At 46.9% G+C, this 16,234-nt stretch overlaps 1 protein-coding gene across 1 annotated transcript in view; it reads right to left on the reverse strand.

Moving 5' to 3' along the window:
- Positions 1 to 1,308: 1,308 nt before the first annotated feature.
- SLC24A4 (solute carrier family 24 member 4) overlaps positions 1,309 to 16,234 on the reverse strand; it is a gene marked incomplete at its 5' end in the record, with an annotated part of 51,509 nt that continues 36,583 nt past the window's right edge. The window contains 7 exons of the mRNA XM_089665685.1: positions 1,309 to 2,485; positions 4,546 to 4,611; positions 6,633 to 6,745; positions 7,288 to 7,402; positions 7,663 to 7,829; positions 9,173 to 9,326; positions 9,651 to 9,823. Of these exons, the coding sequence (XP_089521811.1) occupies positions 2,333 to 2,485; positions 4,546 to 4,611; positions 6,633 to 6,745; positions 7,288 to 7,402; positions 7,663 to 7,829; positions 9,173 to 9,326; positions 9,651 to 9,823 (941 nt within the window). The remainder of the gene's footprint in view (positions 2,486 to 4,545; positions 4,612 to 6,632; positions 6,746 to 7,287; positions 7,403 to 7,662; positions 7,830 to 9,172; positions 9,327 to 9,650; positions 9,824 to 16,234) is intronic.

A 16,234-nucleotide genomic window follows, 5' to 3' on the forward strand; every position in this document is an offset into this window, starting at 1 on the left:
AGCGATGTGAATGACAGCCTCGGCTGTCCCGGGTCTCTGCCTCCTCATTGGCTGAGACAGCAAGCGGAAGCCATTGTCAGTGTCAGTCACCCAATGAGGAGAGAGCGGGGGTGGGATCAAGCTGCGGCTCCATGTATGAATGGACACATGGAGCAGTGGGTGCCCCTATAGCAAGTTGCTTGCTGTGAGGACACCCAACAGAAAGGAGAAGCCAGGAGAACCTGCGAGGGACCTGAGAAGAGGAGGATCCAGGCTGCTCTGTGCAAAACCACCACACACAGCAGGTAGGTATAGACACATTTGTTATTTTATAAAAAATTTAAAAAAATTAACCTTTAGAACCGCTTTAAGTACATTTGACATTTCAGTTTTTTCTTTTAAATAAATTAACAGACATTTCTAAATATCTGTTTTTGCAGGCTCTCCTAGCTCCTCCTTTCTGTCGGGTGCCCCCATAGCAAGAAGCTTGCTGTGGGGGCACCCGACAGAAAGGAGGAGCCAGGAGAGCCTGTGGGGGAACCCGAGAAGAGGATGATCCAGGCTGCTCTGTGCAAAACCACTGCACACAGCAGGTAGGTATAGACACGTTTGTTATTTTATAAAAAAATTTAAAAAATTAACCTTTAGAACCGCTTTAAGTACATTTGACATTTCAGTTTTTTCTTTTAAATAAATTCACAGACATTTCTAAAATTCTGTTTTCGTTTTGTCATTATGGGGTACAGAGTGTAGATTCGCGAGAAAAAAAATTGACTTTGAACAACTATTTATAGGTAAAGTTGATCCAGGGAATATCCGATCGCCTCTCGGGGGAGCAGGAAAGAATTTTTTCCCCTGCAGGAGCAAATTGAGTCGTGTTTTGCTGGGTTTTTTTTTGCCTTCCTCTGGATCAACTGTGGGTGTAGGATTAGAACTTTTTTATTTTTTTAATGGTTGAACTGGATGGACTTTTGTCTTTTTTCAGCCAGACTAACTATGTAACAACAGTAGTATCAGGCTGCAACATAACAACACTGAAAAAAGTGAAGGAGGTCTGAATACTTCATGAATGCACTGTATCATTGTGTTGGGGGGGGGGGGGGGGGGCTTTACAAAGTCTTCAGGCCTACAATTATTTTTTAAATGTGTGCAGAAAAGAAAATGCAAAAAAAGGAAAGGAAAATGAACATAAGGAAATGAAATGAAATGAAAATAATGAAATGAAAATAAATGAAAATAAGCTTTAAAGGGTTAATAGGAATTGGCTCTCCATTGTAAAGGGACCCTCTGTTCAGAATTACGCCAATCACAAAATGACACGATGCGGAATATTCTTCGATCTCTTTAAATACATACACATTTTATATTATATTGTGCATCGAAATAAACATTCCTCTTTTTTTATAGATATATATATATCCTTATCAAATATTGTTTTCTTTATACAAGCACAGATACAAATAAACTTCTTTTGAAATAAATCTTTGTAGTCTTTGCATTCCTGAATGTGCATTCCCAAAAGGGGGGTTATATAGTTTCAGTCCAGGTATATATATAAAAAAAAAAAAAAAAGAGAGAGAGAGCTTTGTACTTTATGACCTCAGAGCGCCGAATACGAATAATGAGCATCGTCCAAATCCCATTTCATATCAGCCACTTAGAAACCGCCTTTAAAAAAATTAAGTGTCCCCTCGACTTTCTTAAAATAATGTTGATTTTTAGAAAAAAAAAAAAAAGAATTTGCCACCAGCTATGCTTCCTCGGCTTCCAAGACCATGAAGATGGATCATCTCGCTTTGTGCTCTATAGATTTGGAATAAAGTTTGTTTTTGACCCATAAAAGGTCTGTGCTCCATAGCAATACAGTCACAAAGATTTCATCTGTACACATATATTACTATCTCTGTATGAAATGTTTTTTTTTTTTTTTTTTCCTCTGTACATTATGGTACGGCAATACGAAACATCTTTTTTTGTCCGCGTCCTTCGGGTGGCCGTATAGAATAATTTGGACGTTTCGGTAAAGCCGTTTTGTTTTCTTCTGTATATTTCGGAAAATACCTGTATGAAAGTTTTTACACTATACAAAATAAAGCAGCATCTCTTGACACCTCTCCGGAAGACGCTAACCTCGACGCAACGTTTTCGGGGTCGCCTACGACCTGGCGCTTGGTTTCCCCCCGGCAAAAGTAAGGGTTAAGCATCCTTTACATTCGGATAAAAGTGAGGTCCGCCTGGCACGTGCAGCGGAAAAGGAACGGTGTCGGTTTTCCCGCAGAGTCTCAGGAACGGTCGTCTCGCTAGTTGGACAACGAAGGTTTTATCTGGATCTACGAGCTACGGGGAGCACCAGTCAAAAGTTGTCCTGACACATTGGCAAGTTGATGAAGGTGAAGACGTTGTATTCGATGAGGACGGAGAAACACAGGAAGATGACGTACAGGATGAGCACGTAGCATCCCAGCCTCTTGTCCAGTTTCCAATTGTTGACGTGCACCCCGATGACCTGAAATGGGAAAGAGGAATGTTTGTCATGGAGGACATTCAATGTTAGGCTTAAAAGGTTATTTTGTTAGCGCCCACCCCCTCCCCCCGACTAAATGATACACCACACACTCCATTTGTCAGAGTCCTTGGAAATACTTTGTACTTCCCAGTATGGGGGAGCATGTGACCTCATTTCCAATATGGAAGAGTATGTGACCAGAATGGGGGAGTATGTGGCCTCCTTCCTGGCATAGGGGAGCATGTGACCAGTATGGGGGAGCGCCCACCCTCTTCCCCCAACTAAAAGATACACCACACGCTCCATCTGTCATAGGCCTTGGAAATACCTTGTACTTCCCAGTATAGGGTAGCATGTGACCTCTTTCCCAGTATGGAGGAGCATGTGACCAGTATGGGGGAGCATGTGGTCTCCTTCCTGGTATGGGGGAGCATGTGATCAGTATGGGGGAGCATGTGGCCTCCTTCCTGGTATGGGGGAGCATGTGATCAGTATGGGGGAGCATGTAACCTCCTTCTTGGCATGGAGGAGCATGTGACCAATTTGGGGGAAAGCATGTGACGTTCTTCCCAGTATGGGGGACACGCTCCATCTGTCATAGGCCTTGGATATACCTTGTACTTCCCAGTATAGGGCAGCTTGTGACCTCCTTCCCAGTATGGGGGAGCATGTGACCTCCTTCCAAGTATAAGGGAGCATGTGACCAGTATGGGGGAGCGCCCACCCCCTTCCCCCAACTAAAAGATACACCACACGCTCCATCTGTCATAGGCCTTGGAAATACCTTGTACTTCCCAGTATAGGGTAGCATGTGACCTCCTTCCCAGTACGGAGGAGCATGTGACCAGTATGGGGGAGCATGTGAGCTCCTCCCTGGTACGGGGGAGCATGTGATCAGTATGGGGGAGCATGTAACCTCCTTCTTGGTATGGAGGAGCATGCGACCAATTTGGGGGGAAGCATGTGACATTCTTCCCAGTATGGGGGAGCATGTGCCCAACAGACAAAACCGAGGAGCCAGGGGAGTGTGGCAAAGGTGAGTATCAGTGGTCGGCTAGTAGAGCACCTTCCAACATATTCTGATTCCTGTGAAGTTCTACAGGAAATGACTGATCTTATTTTGAGCTACATTTTAGCTAAGGCTGACTAAATGATTGCTTTGCTATATATTTTTCTGCAAAACTTCACTCATGTGATGAGCTGATCTGCATATTAGAAAAAAAGAATACTTGCCAAAATCTAATAAGTATTGGACTTCATTTACCAAGTTTTCTGATGGCTATTCTGAATATTAAAATTTTGCATAGCAGCATTGTGCAGTATACTATCTGGCCAGCAGTGGGCTCTCTGGTCTTCTTTACTCGTTTTCAGCCATCTCATCTTTTAGCTGTGCTGAAAGAAGCTCCTTGTTTACAGAACTCAGTGATTCCTCCCAGCAATGACTCTTCCCTTATCACAGGGCTCAATGGGAGGTTTCAGTCAAACAAAGAGAACTGCACATAAAGCTACGCTGCTGGGCTGCCTCTTTAGTGAAAGTGGTTGTAAAGGCTTGTTTTATTTTTTTCTGATACAACAAATATGTATTGTACAGTGCAGCCCCGAACTTCTATTTTGGGGTCCCCCACCTGTGCCACCTGCTCCTCCTTTTCTGTGTCTTGACCATAGCTAACCGCTTGGACACTGCTGGGACACACACAGCACTGCTTGGTCCCTCCCACCGCTCCCTCCTCACTGGATTTGATTGACAGCAGAAGGGGCCAATGGCTCCCACTGCTGCCTCTGTGTTATGCGAGGACAGGGCCACTGCAGTACATAAGTACGAGCAATCAACTGATTACTGGGTTGGCATTGATAGATTACAAGACCCATTCCATCTGACTTTTGATAGTGAAGGTAAACACAGGAGAACCACCATTTGAAAGAAACAGATCAGATTTGCTCCATCTAGGCAATGTGCCTAAAATCCATTTATTCAGAATTGCTTCACTTCATCAAAGCAAAGCTCAATATTTCAGCAAAACAATTGGAAGCGAGAGATCCTGGTAATAGTCAACACTTACTGTAAGGGCCACAGATCCCAGCAAAAGTATTACTGAGTAGACAATTCCTTTGCTGTTTATCCTCACCTGTAACAAAGAAGCCACAAGTGAAGTTTCACTAATACGTTTGATCTGGAGGATGAGGGGCTAGGTTTGGTTTGGGAGTTGGGGGCAAGACTAGGCGGAATTTTTGGTGTGGGTAAGACTACGTTTGGTTTGGAGCACTTAGTTTGGGGTAGAAGCAGGGCTACACTTGGTTTGGGGTGGGGGCAGGGTTACACTTGGTTTGGGGTGGGAGCAGGGCTACATTTGGTTTGGGGAGGGGGGCAGGGCTACATTTGGTTTGGGAGGGGGCAGGGCTACATTTGGTTTGGGGAGGGGGCAGGGCTACATTTAGTTTGGGGTAGGGGCAGGGCTACATTTGGTTTGGGGAGGGGGCAGGGCTACACTTGGTTTGGGGTAGAAGCAGGGCTACACTTGGTTTGGGGTGGGGGCAGGGCTACATTTGGTTTGGGGAGGGGGCAGGGCTACATTTGGTTTGGGGTAGGGGCAGGGCTACATTTGGTTTGGGGTGGGGGCAGGGCTACATTTGGTTTGGGGTGGGGACAGGGCTACATTTGGTTTGGGAAAGAGGGCTAGGTTGGCTTATGGGAGAGGACAAGATTATGTTTGGTTTGGGGGTGAGGGCAGGGCTAGGTTTGGTTGGATGAGTGGTGAAGCTAGGTTCAATTTGGAGGAGGGTAACGCTAGGTTTGGTTTGGGAATAGCAGTAGAGCTAAGCTTGGTTTAGGCTAGGGGTAATATCTAGGCTTAGTTTTGAGAAGGGTCAGTTCAGGAATAGGGTAGGGATAGGTGTGGTTTGGGTTGGTACAAAGGTAAATTTGGGGAAGAGGATAGGGTTACATTAGGTTGGGGATAGGGCAAAAGGGGTGAGACCAGGGTAAGCTTGTCATGGGGGAAAAGCAAAGCTAGGTTTAGTTTGGAGGGAAGCAGTGCAAAGTTCGGTTTAGGGCCGGGCCAAGGTGAGGTATGGTTTAGGGGGCAAGGCTTGGAACTTTGTGAAGCAAAAAAAAAGAAGAAGAATGAGATAAAGTACAAAGAAAAGGATGAGAAAAAAAAAGAACAAAGAGGACAAAGATGGATGAGGAGAACAAAGAATGATAAGGAGAAGGACAACGAGAAGGATGAGGAGGAGGAGGATAATGAGAAGGAGGACAAAAGGAAGGATGGCAACAAGAAGGATAAGGAGGAGGACAAGGGAAAAGGTGAGTTATGGGGAGGGGGCAAGGCTTGGAACTTTGTGAAGCAAAAAAAAAAAACCTGAAGAGTGAGATAAAGTACGAGAACCAGGACAAAGAAAAAGATGAAAAAAAAAGGAGGATAAGGAGAAAGTAAGTAAGAGGACAAAAGGAAGGAGAAGGATGGCAACAAGAAGGATAAGGAGGAGGACAAGGGAAAAGGTGAGTTATCGGGGAGGGGGAAAGGCTTGGAACTTTGTCAAGCAAAAAAAAAAACCCGAAAAACAAAGAATGAGATAAAATACAAGAACCAGGATAAAGAAAAGGATGAAAAAAAAAAAAGAACAGGGAGATGAAGGAGAAGGAGGACAAGGAGAAGCATGAATAAGAGGACAAAGATGGATGAGGAGGAGAACAAAGAATGATAAGGAGAAGAACAACAGGAAGGATGAGGAGGAGGAGGACAAGGAGGAGGTTAAGGAGGAGGACAAAAGGAAGAAGGATGGCAACAAGAAGGATAAGGAGGAGGACAAAGGGAAGGATGAGGAGGAGAACAAGGGGAAAAAATGAAGAAGATGAGAAGGATGAGGAAGAGAACAAGGGGAAGGATAAGAACAAGTAGAAGATAAGGTAGAGGACAAAACAAAGGGAATGATGAGCAGAAGGACAAGAAAATTGAGGACAAGGAGAAGGAGAAGAAGAAGGATAATGAGGATAAGGATGAGGAGGAGACAAGGAGAAGACCAGGAGGAAGAGAAATGGAAAAGTATGAGAAAGAGGATGAGGAATATGTTTCAGCTGATACGTTAAAGGCCAAATCTATATAATAATCACATAAAATTTAATGACTTATGTAACAACAGGACTTACCGTGGATCCATAGTGAATCACCATAGTCTGCAGACCCCAAGGCACCCCAAGTCCCACCAGAATGTCAAAGACGTTACTTCCTATTGTATTGGACACGGCCATATCTCCAAGACCTGAAAAGAAGACAGGTCACTGCATACTACGCATACATACAGCTACAGTGACATACCGGCAACCGTGTAACACATTTTAATATGTACTTTTTTTTTAACTATTCAAAAAGCCCTAAAATTATTTTTAAAAAATCCAATTTTATCTGTGAAAGAACTCAATCTGGACCTATGCCTGGCCGTTTCTACTCAGCATGTCACAACTGATAAGGTCTGAACCAGAAAAACAAACTATTAAGAACTCTCCCAGTCTCACTCTTTGTAAGTTGTACTCTCTACATCAGGGGTAGGCAAACTTCAGCCCCACATCTGTGGTGAAACTACAACTCCTATCATGCCTCTGCCAGTCATGTGGCTGTCAGAGTCCTGCAATACCCCATGGGATTTGAAGTTCCTCAACAGCTGGAGGACCAAAGCTTGGCTTCCCATGCTCAACATGATATGGGAAAGGAAGTGGGCACAGGCCTATATCAAGACTAAAGACCTAAAATGCTGATCAGCAGATCCAAGAGCCAAAGGTTCTTTCAGTACACATGTAACTGTACCTTGTCTGGCCACAATCAGACTGGCCATACAATCTGGGACACTAGTGCCTGCCGCCAGGAAAGTGATGCCCATGATGACATCCGGTATGCCCAGGGTGTACCCGATAACCGTCACCTGAATGGAAAGAAATAGAGGAGTACCATTCACAGACACATAGATATCTTGTGAGCTCATTTGTGAATTGAAAAAACCCAGGACAACATTTTAAAGGAGAAGATATTTCCCTGCACACAGTTGATTTTGTGCCAATATTCTAATATAAGGATATTTGGAGGTCATTTAAAAAGGTCATCTTGAAATACCGAACAACTCCAGTTGGGATCAATGAATCAATCAATACGTTATATGAGAGGGATCACATGCTCAAAACTCACCATCCAGACCATGAGGTAAGAGAAGATGGCAATCCATACTGTGGACAGAATGAATGTTAGCATGAAGAAGTTCTCCCAGCGCGGCCTGCTGCAGTTCGGGACGGTGAAGTACAAGGTGCAGATTAACGGCCAGGAAAACACCCACTTGAACTTGTTCACAAAGCCACCTATGAAACATAAAGCGTCAGATTGTCAGCTCTTCTGATCAGAGGAACATGCGCCTTTCCTCTCTTCTAGCTGAGAAGAGAAGAGGAGAAGCACCACAAATATTCTGCCAGTGATATCTATCAAATGTACTTCCCACACTGTCTGTCAGGACCCAGGTCTGAACCTGCAACTTCTGCTGTGTCTGGCAACGTCTCTTCTTGCTGAGCCACTTGGAATGCTAAAGAGCTCTGTGGACAATTCCTTGATCCTGCCTTGAACTGTGTTTCTCTTGAACATTGAACCCTCTTCTCCTTCCATGAACTTCTTATTAAAACCATGCCTTTGCACTTCCTGTTTGCCAGATTATTCTGTCCTTGTCAGTGGACAGGCTTGGAGTCCAGTAGATATAGCAGTAGAGAGGCTCCCACCGACCAGCAGGATAAGATATGCAAGCAGGTCGCTCTGGTGGACGACACAGGCTCAGGTGTAGAATCTAAGTACTAACCAGTGTTCACCATAGCTTCTGATGGTGGAGATGGGTTTTTGTAGGTCATGGTCTTCAGGATTGCCCCACCAGAAGGTGAGCAAGCTGGGGTCCAGTAGCAGATATAGCAGGTAGGGATTAAGCAGAAGCGTAGTCCATAAACAAGCCATAGGTCGGTAACAAGTGTTTGCAGGTGGGGATCAAGCAGAAGTGCAGTCAATGAACAAGCCAAAGGTTGGTAACAAGTGGTAGCGGAGATACGGATGGCAGCAGGAGCGCCAAGATCGAGATACTGGCTGGAGAGAGCACAATGATCTGGCAAACAGGAAGTGCAAAGGCATGGCTAAAATGGGAAATTTACGGGAGAAGCAAAGGGTTCAAAGCTCGAGAAACAAGGTTCAAAGCAGGATCATGCAAGGAATTGTCCAGAGAGCTGTCCAGCATTCCAGGTGGCTTAGCAAGAAGAGACATTGCCAGACACAGCAGAGGCTGCAGGTTTAGACCAGGATCCTGACCATTTGGAAACTCGATCAGTAGGGAGCCCCATGAGATGCCCCTGGTACCTTTTTCATAGGCTTTTTTGAGTTTGGGCAAGGACACAGGGGCCCCATGATCCCCTATTGCCCGGGGGCCCCATGAGTTGTCAGTCTGCCCCTGATCCTGACATTGTCCTTTCTAATTCTGAAAGCAGAGTTGTGATCTGGTTCATGCACAGTAATAATTAAGCACTACCTCCTCAACTTTGCAATGAAAAATCATGAGACACGTCTGGTACAATGTGGGACTCAAAGCAGGCAGATCTCAATACTGGAACCTCGTGGGCAGAGTATTTGACACTCTGACCATTGCCTTTTAATACAGATAACATCAGGATCTTACTGGGCACTGAGAAGGGCACCAGGTAGTTTGTGGTGTCAGTGTCTTCTTGACATTCTTCCTTATCTCCATGCAGAAGACCATTTTCCAGGAGCTCTTGCTTGCCATCCAATGTCGTGGAACTCACACCATTAGCAGAGTGGAGGAGTCGCTGCCTCTGAAAAGATAAAAGTGGAGGCCAAGTAAATAAAAAAAATTTGGAAGGCCTGGAATGCTGACCGTTAGCCAGATATTTTCATCCAACACCAGTACAGGATCTCAAAAATGCTATTTTGGCTGGATAGTCACACATTACCACTGACCTATTCCAATGCATTGTAGAAAGCCTTTCCAGAAGAGTGGAGACTGTTATGAGGGTTCGAAAGGGGAAAGGGAGGAAGGCGCAATGCCATGGATTTGGAACAGAATGTCCAACAACTCATACAGGTGTGAAGGTCAGGGGTCTATAATCTTTTGGCCATTTAGTGCATATAAGCCATACCTCATTGATGATCAAGCGGCTTGCCATGCGTAGCCGTGTTCGTGGTGGGAATTTGTTGGTGATCATGATCCGTAACCCGGCTTCAGGAAAGCGATATTTGGGAGGGCTGGAACAGATGATCTCATCTACCATCACTACCGAATTTCGGCTGTAAAAACGTTGGTCTGTCTTTACTGTTTACCGGAAGAAAACATTCACATTCATTAGAAAGAGAAACCGGTAAAAAGCCGGTAAGCCTTCATGACAACTTTATACAAAAAGAGCAATAATCAACATTTCTATAGACATGAAGGTGTCATGGGGCTTCAGAAATTAAAATGAAGGAGATAAAAATTAAATTTAAAAATGCCACAGAAGCCATCGTTGACCTAAAATAGAAGCCATTCTTGGCCTAAAATGGCTGATAGCTAGGTAATTCCTCTACCAAGAAGGAACTTTCACATATTTGTTGATGGAATGAAAGGCCAAATCAATCCAAGTTTGATATTTCATTGTGTTTTCTCCACCAAGCCTCTTATACCTCCAGGAACTCCAGTGGGGAAGACCTACTCAATGAAATTCTCAGCAATGCCCAACTGGCATGGCCATTTCAAAGATGGTGTCACCCAGTGGGTTCTCTATAATGTAGAATGGAAAAATATCTGTCATATCCAAATTCAAGAGACAGGCACCCTGGTTGTGGCCTTCTGAGACAGGTGTAGACAGAAACAGGGAAATATCGCCAAAGGAGCCTCTGAGAAGTAGAAGAGGTCTGCCATTGCCCCCTAAAGACTGTAACGATCAGTTTTCTGTGCAGTTGACCATTCATAAAATGTTTGCATGTAGCAGGTTTTAAGTTTCTGGTGCAAAAGTACTCAAAGGAAAGCAGAGTTAGTAGTCATGCAGGTTAAACAGCAGATATGAGCTTATAGGCAAGATTAAGCAGACAGGAGGAAAGAGTTGAAAAGTTAAGCTGGGAATTTGAAAGGAAATCTCATTTTTGGAGGTAAAATGGCACAAAAAGTCATGTGACAGCCCAGTGGCTTAGTGGTTAGTACCTCTGCCTTGCAGGCATGCTGATAGGTTAATGCAGATTGGCCCTAGTACTGTATGTGAGGTAGGGGCCTTAGATTGTAAGTTCCTTGAAGAAAGGGCCTATAACAAATCTTATACCACCTAATGTAATTCTTCTGTCTAGCACAGGGTTCTCCTATGAGGGCCAAATTGTATACTTTACAAATATTTGAGGGCCAAAATAAATCAAGTTGCTAAATGAAGGCATACACTTTAAATTAATGATTAAGTCCCCAGTTACGCTCAGGGGTGCCTAGCGGATGCCACTGCTTACACCCGTGTGTGCCCAACCTAGTCCTCCTATACATCCAGGAGTACCCAGCAGAGCCCCCCCCCCCCCTTACATTCATGTGTGCCCAACAAAGTCCCCTCTTACATCCATGTGTGCCCAGTAGATTCCCCACTTACATTCTAGAGTGCCCAACAGAGCCCCCCTCCCCCTTACATTCATGGGTGCCCAACAGGGTCCCCTCTAACATCCATGTGTGCCCAGCAGAGTTCCCCCTTACATCCAGGAGTGCCCAGCAGAGTTCCCCCTACATCCAGGAGTGCCCCGCATAATTCCCTTTACATCCAGGAGTGCCTGGCAGAGTCCCCTCTTACATTCAGGCGTGCCCAAGAGAGTCCCCCCTTACATCCATGTGTGCCTAGCAGAGTCCCCCCTTGCATCCATTTGTGCCTAGCAGAGTCCCCTCTTACATCCATGTGTGCCCAGCAGAGACCCCCTTACATCCATGCGTGCCCAGCAGAGTCCCCCCTTACATCCATGTGTGCCCAGCAGAGTCCCCCCTTACATCCATGTGTGCCCAGCAGAGTTCTTCCTTACATCCATATGTGCCTAGCAGAGTCCCCCCTTACATCCATGTGTGCCCAGAGAGAGAGTAAGCCAGAACGGGAATACATAGACATTAGAGATCATACAACTTAGAGGAATTTCAAACAAATTGCAACCTGGCGGTGTCCGATGGACCGAAACATGATATCCCAGAGGGGTTCTATTGGATTTAGGTCAGGTGAGCGTGGGGACCATTCATTGGTATCAATTCCTTCATCCTCCAAGAACTGCCTGCATACTCTCCCCACATGAGGTCGGGCATTGTCCTGCACCAGGAGGAACCCAGGACCCACTGCACCAGGAGGAACCCAGGACCCACTACACCAGTCTAGGGTCTTACAATGGGTCCAAGGATTTCATCCCGATACCTAATGGCAGTCAGGGTGCCATTGTCTAGCCTGTAGAGGTCTGTGCGTTCCTCCATGGATATGCCTCCCCAGACCATCACTGACCCACCACCAAAACGGTCATGCTGAACCATGTTACAGGCAGCAGAACGTTCTCCACGGCTTCTCCAGACCCTTTCATGTCTGTCACATGTGCTCAGGGGGAACCTGCTCTCATCTGTGAAAAGCACAGGGTGCCAGTGGTGGACCTGCCAATTCTGGTGTCCAATGGCAAATGCCAATCCAGCTCTATGGTGCCGGGCAGTGAGCACAGGGCCCACTAGAGGATGTCGGGCCCACTAGAGGATGTCAGGCCCTCAGGCCACCCTCATGAAGTCTGTTTCTGATTGGTCAGAGACATTCATACCAGTGGCCTGCTGGAGGTCAGTTTGTAGGGCTCTGGCAGGGCTCATCCTGTTCCTCCTTGCACAAAGGAGCAGATACTGGTCCTGCTGATGGGTTAAGGACCTTCTACGACCCTGTCCAGCTCTCCTAGAGGAACTGCCTGTCTCCTGGAATCTCCTCCATGCTCTAGAGACTGTGCTGGGAGACACAGCAAACCTTCTGGCAATGGTACGTATTGATGTGCCATCCTGGAGGAGTTGGACTGCCTGTGCAACCTCTGTAGGGTCCAGGTATGGCCTCATGCTTCCAGTAGTGACACTGACCCTAGCCCAATGCAAAACTAGAGAAAAACAGTCAGAAAAGATGAAAAAAATGTCAGTGGCCTCCACCAGGAAAAACTATTCCTGTTTTGGGGGTCGTCTCATTGTTGCCCATCTAGGGCACCTGTTGTTAATTTCCTTAACACCAAAGCAGCTGAAACTGATGAACAACCCCCTCTGCTACTTACCTGACCAGATCAATATCCCAGGAGTTTCATGGACCTGATGCCAGACTATTAAAAAGTCTTCCTTTCATTTTTTTGAGCCGTGTAAATTGAGGTCGTATGAGAATTAGGAAGTTCAAGTGTACCATGTGTAGAAAGAAGAAGGAGAATTCAGGTTTGGCCCTCTGTAGGACGAGGTGGGATCCTTCTGGAAGCTAAGTAAATGGCATTCCCTGTCTGCTCTTCCTAGTTCCCCTAGTCAGGGTTAGCATGGAGGACCAGATGAAAGTTGCCCATCACAGAGGTAATAATGAGAGCTGCCTCTGGAGTTTGTCAAGAGCGTGTAGGTCCTGAACGTGTAGGTCCAGCCGTTCTAAGGCCCCATGTACACGGGACACTTCTTAACGATGGAAACTGACTGCTAGAAATTGTAGGTTAAGAACGTCTGTTTAGACGTGTTTGCATAAAGCGTTTATGCGCGTTTATGTGCGTTTGCGTTTAGACGCGTTTTTTAAAGATAAGCACAGGAGAACCTCCCAGATGCACTGAAAAGTGGTAAATTATTAACTATTCCAGACTGTTTCAGAGAAATATAGAGAGTAGAAGCAGAGACAGCAGTATGTGATGAGCTAATTAGGTGTGAGTTGCTCATTAACATTTGTTTTGTTTCCAAGGGTGGGAGAGGTCTGAGGTGTGAATGGTCATTAACATATCTTTTGTTTCCAAGGGTGGGAGAGGTCAGAGGTGTGAATTGGTCATTAACATATCTTTTGTTTCCAAGGGTGGGAGAGGTCTGAGGTGTGAATTGGTCATTAACATATATTTTGTTTCCAAGGGTGGGAGAGGTCTGAGGTGTGAACTGGTCATTCCAATGTGTGAGGAGCTTGGTAAGAACATCCTGTGTTCAGTGTTTTGTCCATTTGAGTACCTTGTAAACGCTTCACATGCATTTTTCATGATGAAAAAAGGCTCTGGACAGCATCGGGAACTGGAAGAGTTAAAAAAAAATTCAAACACAAATGCTTATAAACGCAATTTGCCGTATTTAGCCGCGTTTACAAGCATTTTGCGTTTGAAACGCTGATAAAATCGACTGCTGAACGCACGTTTTCTGCGTTCAAAAAAATGACTAAACTCAACTGACTGTAAACAACATTAGGGAGAGTTCAGGGGCTGCTGAACATCTCCTAAACGTGAGTTTGTCAGCTGAAGTGTACATGGGGCTTCCGCTTATGATTGGCCCACTATCTTAATCATTTCTTGGTGGGATCATTCAGATGGGTTCAGGTTAGGATCTGAACATTCCTGAGTTCTTCCTGCTGGCCATCTCTTTCAACAATTTCCCTGCATGCTTTGCAGCTTCTCCTTTATGTTGAATTTCTAAGGAACAGGGCAGGACAAGGGGTGGGCAGGAAGGGCAGCTGCCATGGGTGCAGTAGTAGAGGGGGCACCCCTCATCGCATGTACTGGTTTGTGGTGCTCACATGCAGTGCAGTTCTACTCAGGGGCGGACTGACCATTTGGAAACTCGGGCACTGCCCGAGGGCCCGGGGTCAGTAGGGGGCCCCATGAGATTCCCCTGGTACCTTTTTCATAGGACTGGAAGGGGGGGAAAGTGTCCGGACTGGAAGGGGGGGGGGAAGTGTCTGGACTGGAAGGGGAGGAAACTGTCCGGACTGGAAGGGGGGGGGGAAGTGTCCAGACTAGAAGGGGGTGAAAGCGTCCGGACTGGAAGGGGGTGAAAGCGTCCGGACTGGAAGGGGGGGGAAAGCGTCCGGACTGGAAGGGGGGGGGGAAAGCGTCCGGACTGGAAGGGGGGGGAAAGCGTCCGGACTGGAAAAGGGGGGAAAGCGTCCGGACTGGAAGGGGGGGGAAAGCGTCCGGACTGGAAGGGGGTGAAAGCGTCCGGACTGGAAGGGGGTGAAAGTGTCCGGACTGGAAGGGGGTGAAAGTGTCCGGACTGGAAGGGGGGGAAAGTGTCCGGACTGGAAGGGGGTGAAAGTGTCCGGACTGGAAGGGGGGGAAAGTGTCCGGACTGGAAGGGGGTGAAAGTGTCCGGACTGGAAGGCGGGGGAAGTGTCCGGACTGGAAGGGGGGGAAAGTGTCCGGACTGGAGGGGGGGGAAAGTGTCCGGACTGGAAGGGAGGGAAAGTGTCCGGACTGGAAGGGGGGGAAAGTGTCCGGACTGGAAAGGGGGGAAAGTGTCCGGACTGGAAGGGGGGGAAAGTGTCCGGACTGGAAGGGGGGGGGAAAGTGTCCGGAGTGGAAGGGGTGAAAGTTTCCGGACTGGAAGGGGTGAAAGTGTCCGGACTGGAAGGGGGGGAAGTGTCCGGACTGGAAGGGGGTGAAAGTGTCCGGACTGGAAGGGGGTGAAAGTGTCCAGACTGGAAGGGGGGGGGAAGTGTCCGGACTGGAAGGGGGTGAAAGTGTCCAGACTGGAAGGGGGGGGGGAAGTGTCCGGACTGGAAGGGGGGGAAAGTGTCCGGACTGGAAGGGGGTGAAAGTGTCCGGACTGGAAGGGGGGGAAAGTGTCCGGACTGGAAGGGGGGGAAAGTGTCCGGACTGGAAGGGGGTGAAAGTGTCCGGACTGGAAGGGGGGGAAGTGTCCGGACTGGAAGGGGGTGAAAGTGTCCGGACTGGAAGGGGGGGAAAGTGTCCGGACTGGAAGGGGGGGAAAGTGTCCGGACTGGAAGGGGGTGAAAGTGTCCGGACTGGAAGGGGGGGAAAGTGTCCGGACTGGAAGGGGGTGAAAGTGTCCGGACTGGAAGGGGGTGAAAGTGTCCGGACTGGAAGGGGGTGAAAGTGTCCAGACTGGAAGGGGGGGGGGGAAGTGTCCGGACTGGAAGGGGGGGAAAGTGTCCGGACTGGAAGGGGGTGAAAGTGTCCGGACTGGAAGGGGGTGAAAGTGTCCGGACTGGAAGGGGGGGAAAGTGTCCGGACTGGAAGGGGGGGAAAGTGTCCGGACTGGAAGGGGGGGAAAGTGTCCGGAGTGGAAGGGGGTGAAAGTGTCCGGACTGGAAGGGGGGGAAAGTGTCCGGACTGGAAGGGGGGGAAAGTGTCCGGACAGGAAGTGGATAATAAAAATATTGAAACAGAAGAAGGTAAAACCTCCCGGAGGGTAATAGAAGTAGGTTAGAGACAATTGAAGTTCCTATATTGCTTCAGATTCTTGGACTGCAGGACTATGCGCTGTATGTATCTAAATGCGGCATTTTAGACGCCGGTGTGAATGAGCCCTATTATTCTGTATGTGTATTTTTCTCACAGTAGATTGAATTTCTGCATCTAATAAGCACAGGAAATCATATTTTTTGCAAAAACATCAGTAAGGCGGCCAGATCAGCACACTGCTGTCATTTCCTGACAGTTTGAGGAACTAAACGCAGATTATTCAAACAGAAAAAACCCCAGAAATGGACATCTGTGATATGCAATAAATACAAGTAAATATCAAATTAAAAATAAAACTAGAGGGTGTATT

This window comes from Staurois parvus, unplaced genomic scaffold (assembly GCF_062004578.1).
Source record: "Staurois parvus isolate SC_StPar_1 unplaced genomic scaffold, SC_StPar_1.0 ptg002295l, whole genome shotgun sequence".
Classification (NCBI taxonomy): Eukaryota; Metazoa; Chordata; class Amphibia; order Anura; family Ranidae; genus Staurois; species Staurois parvus.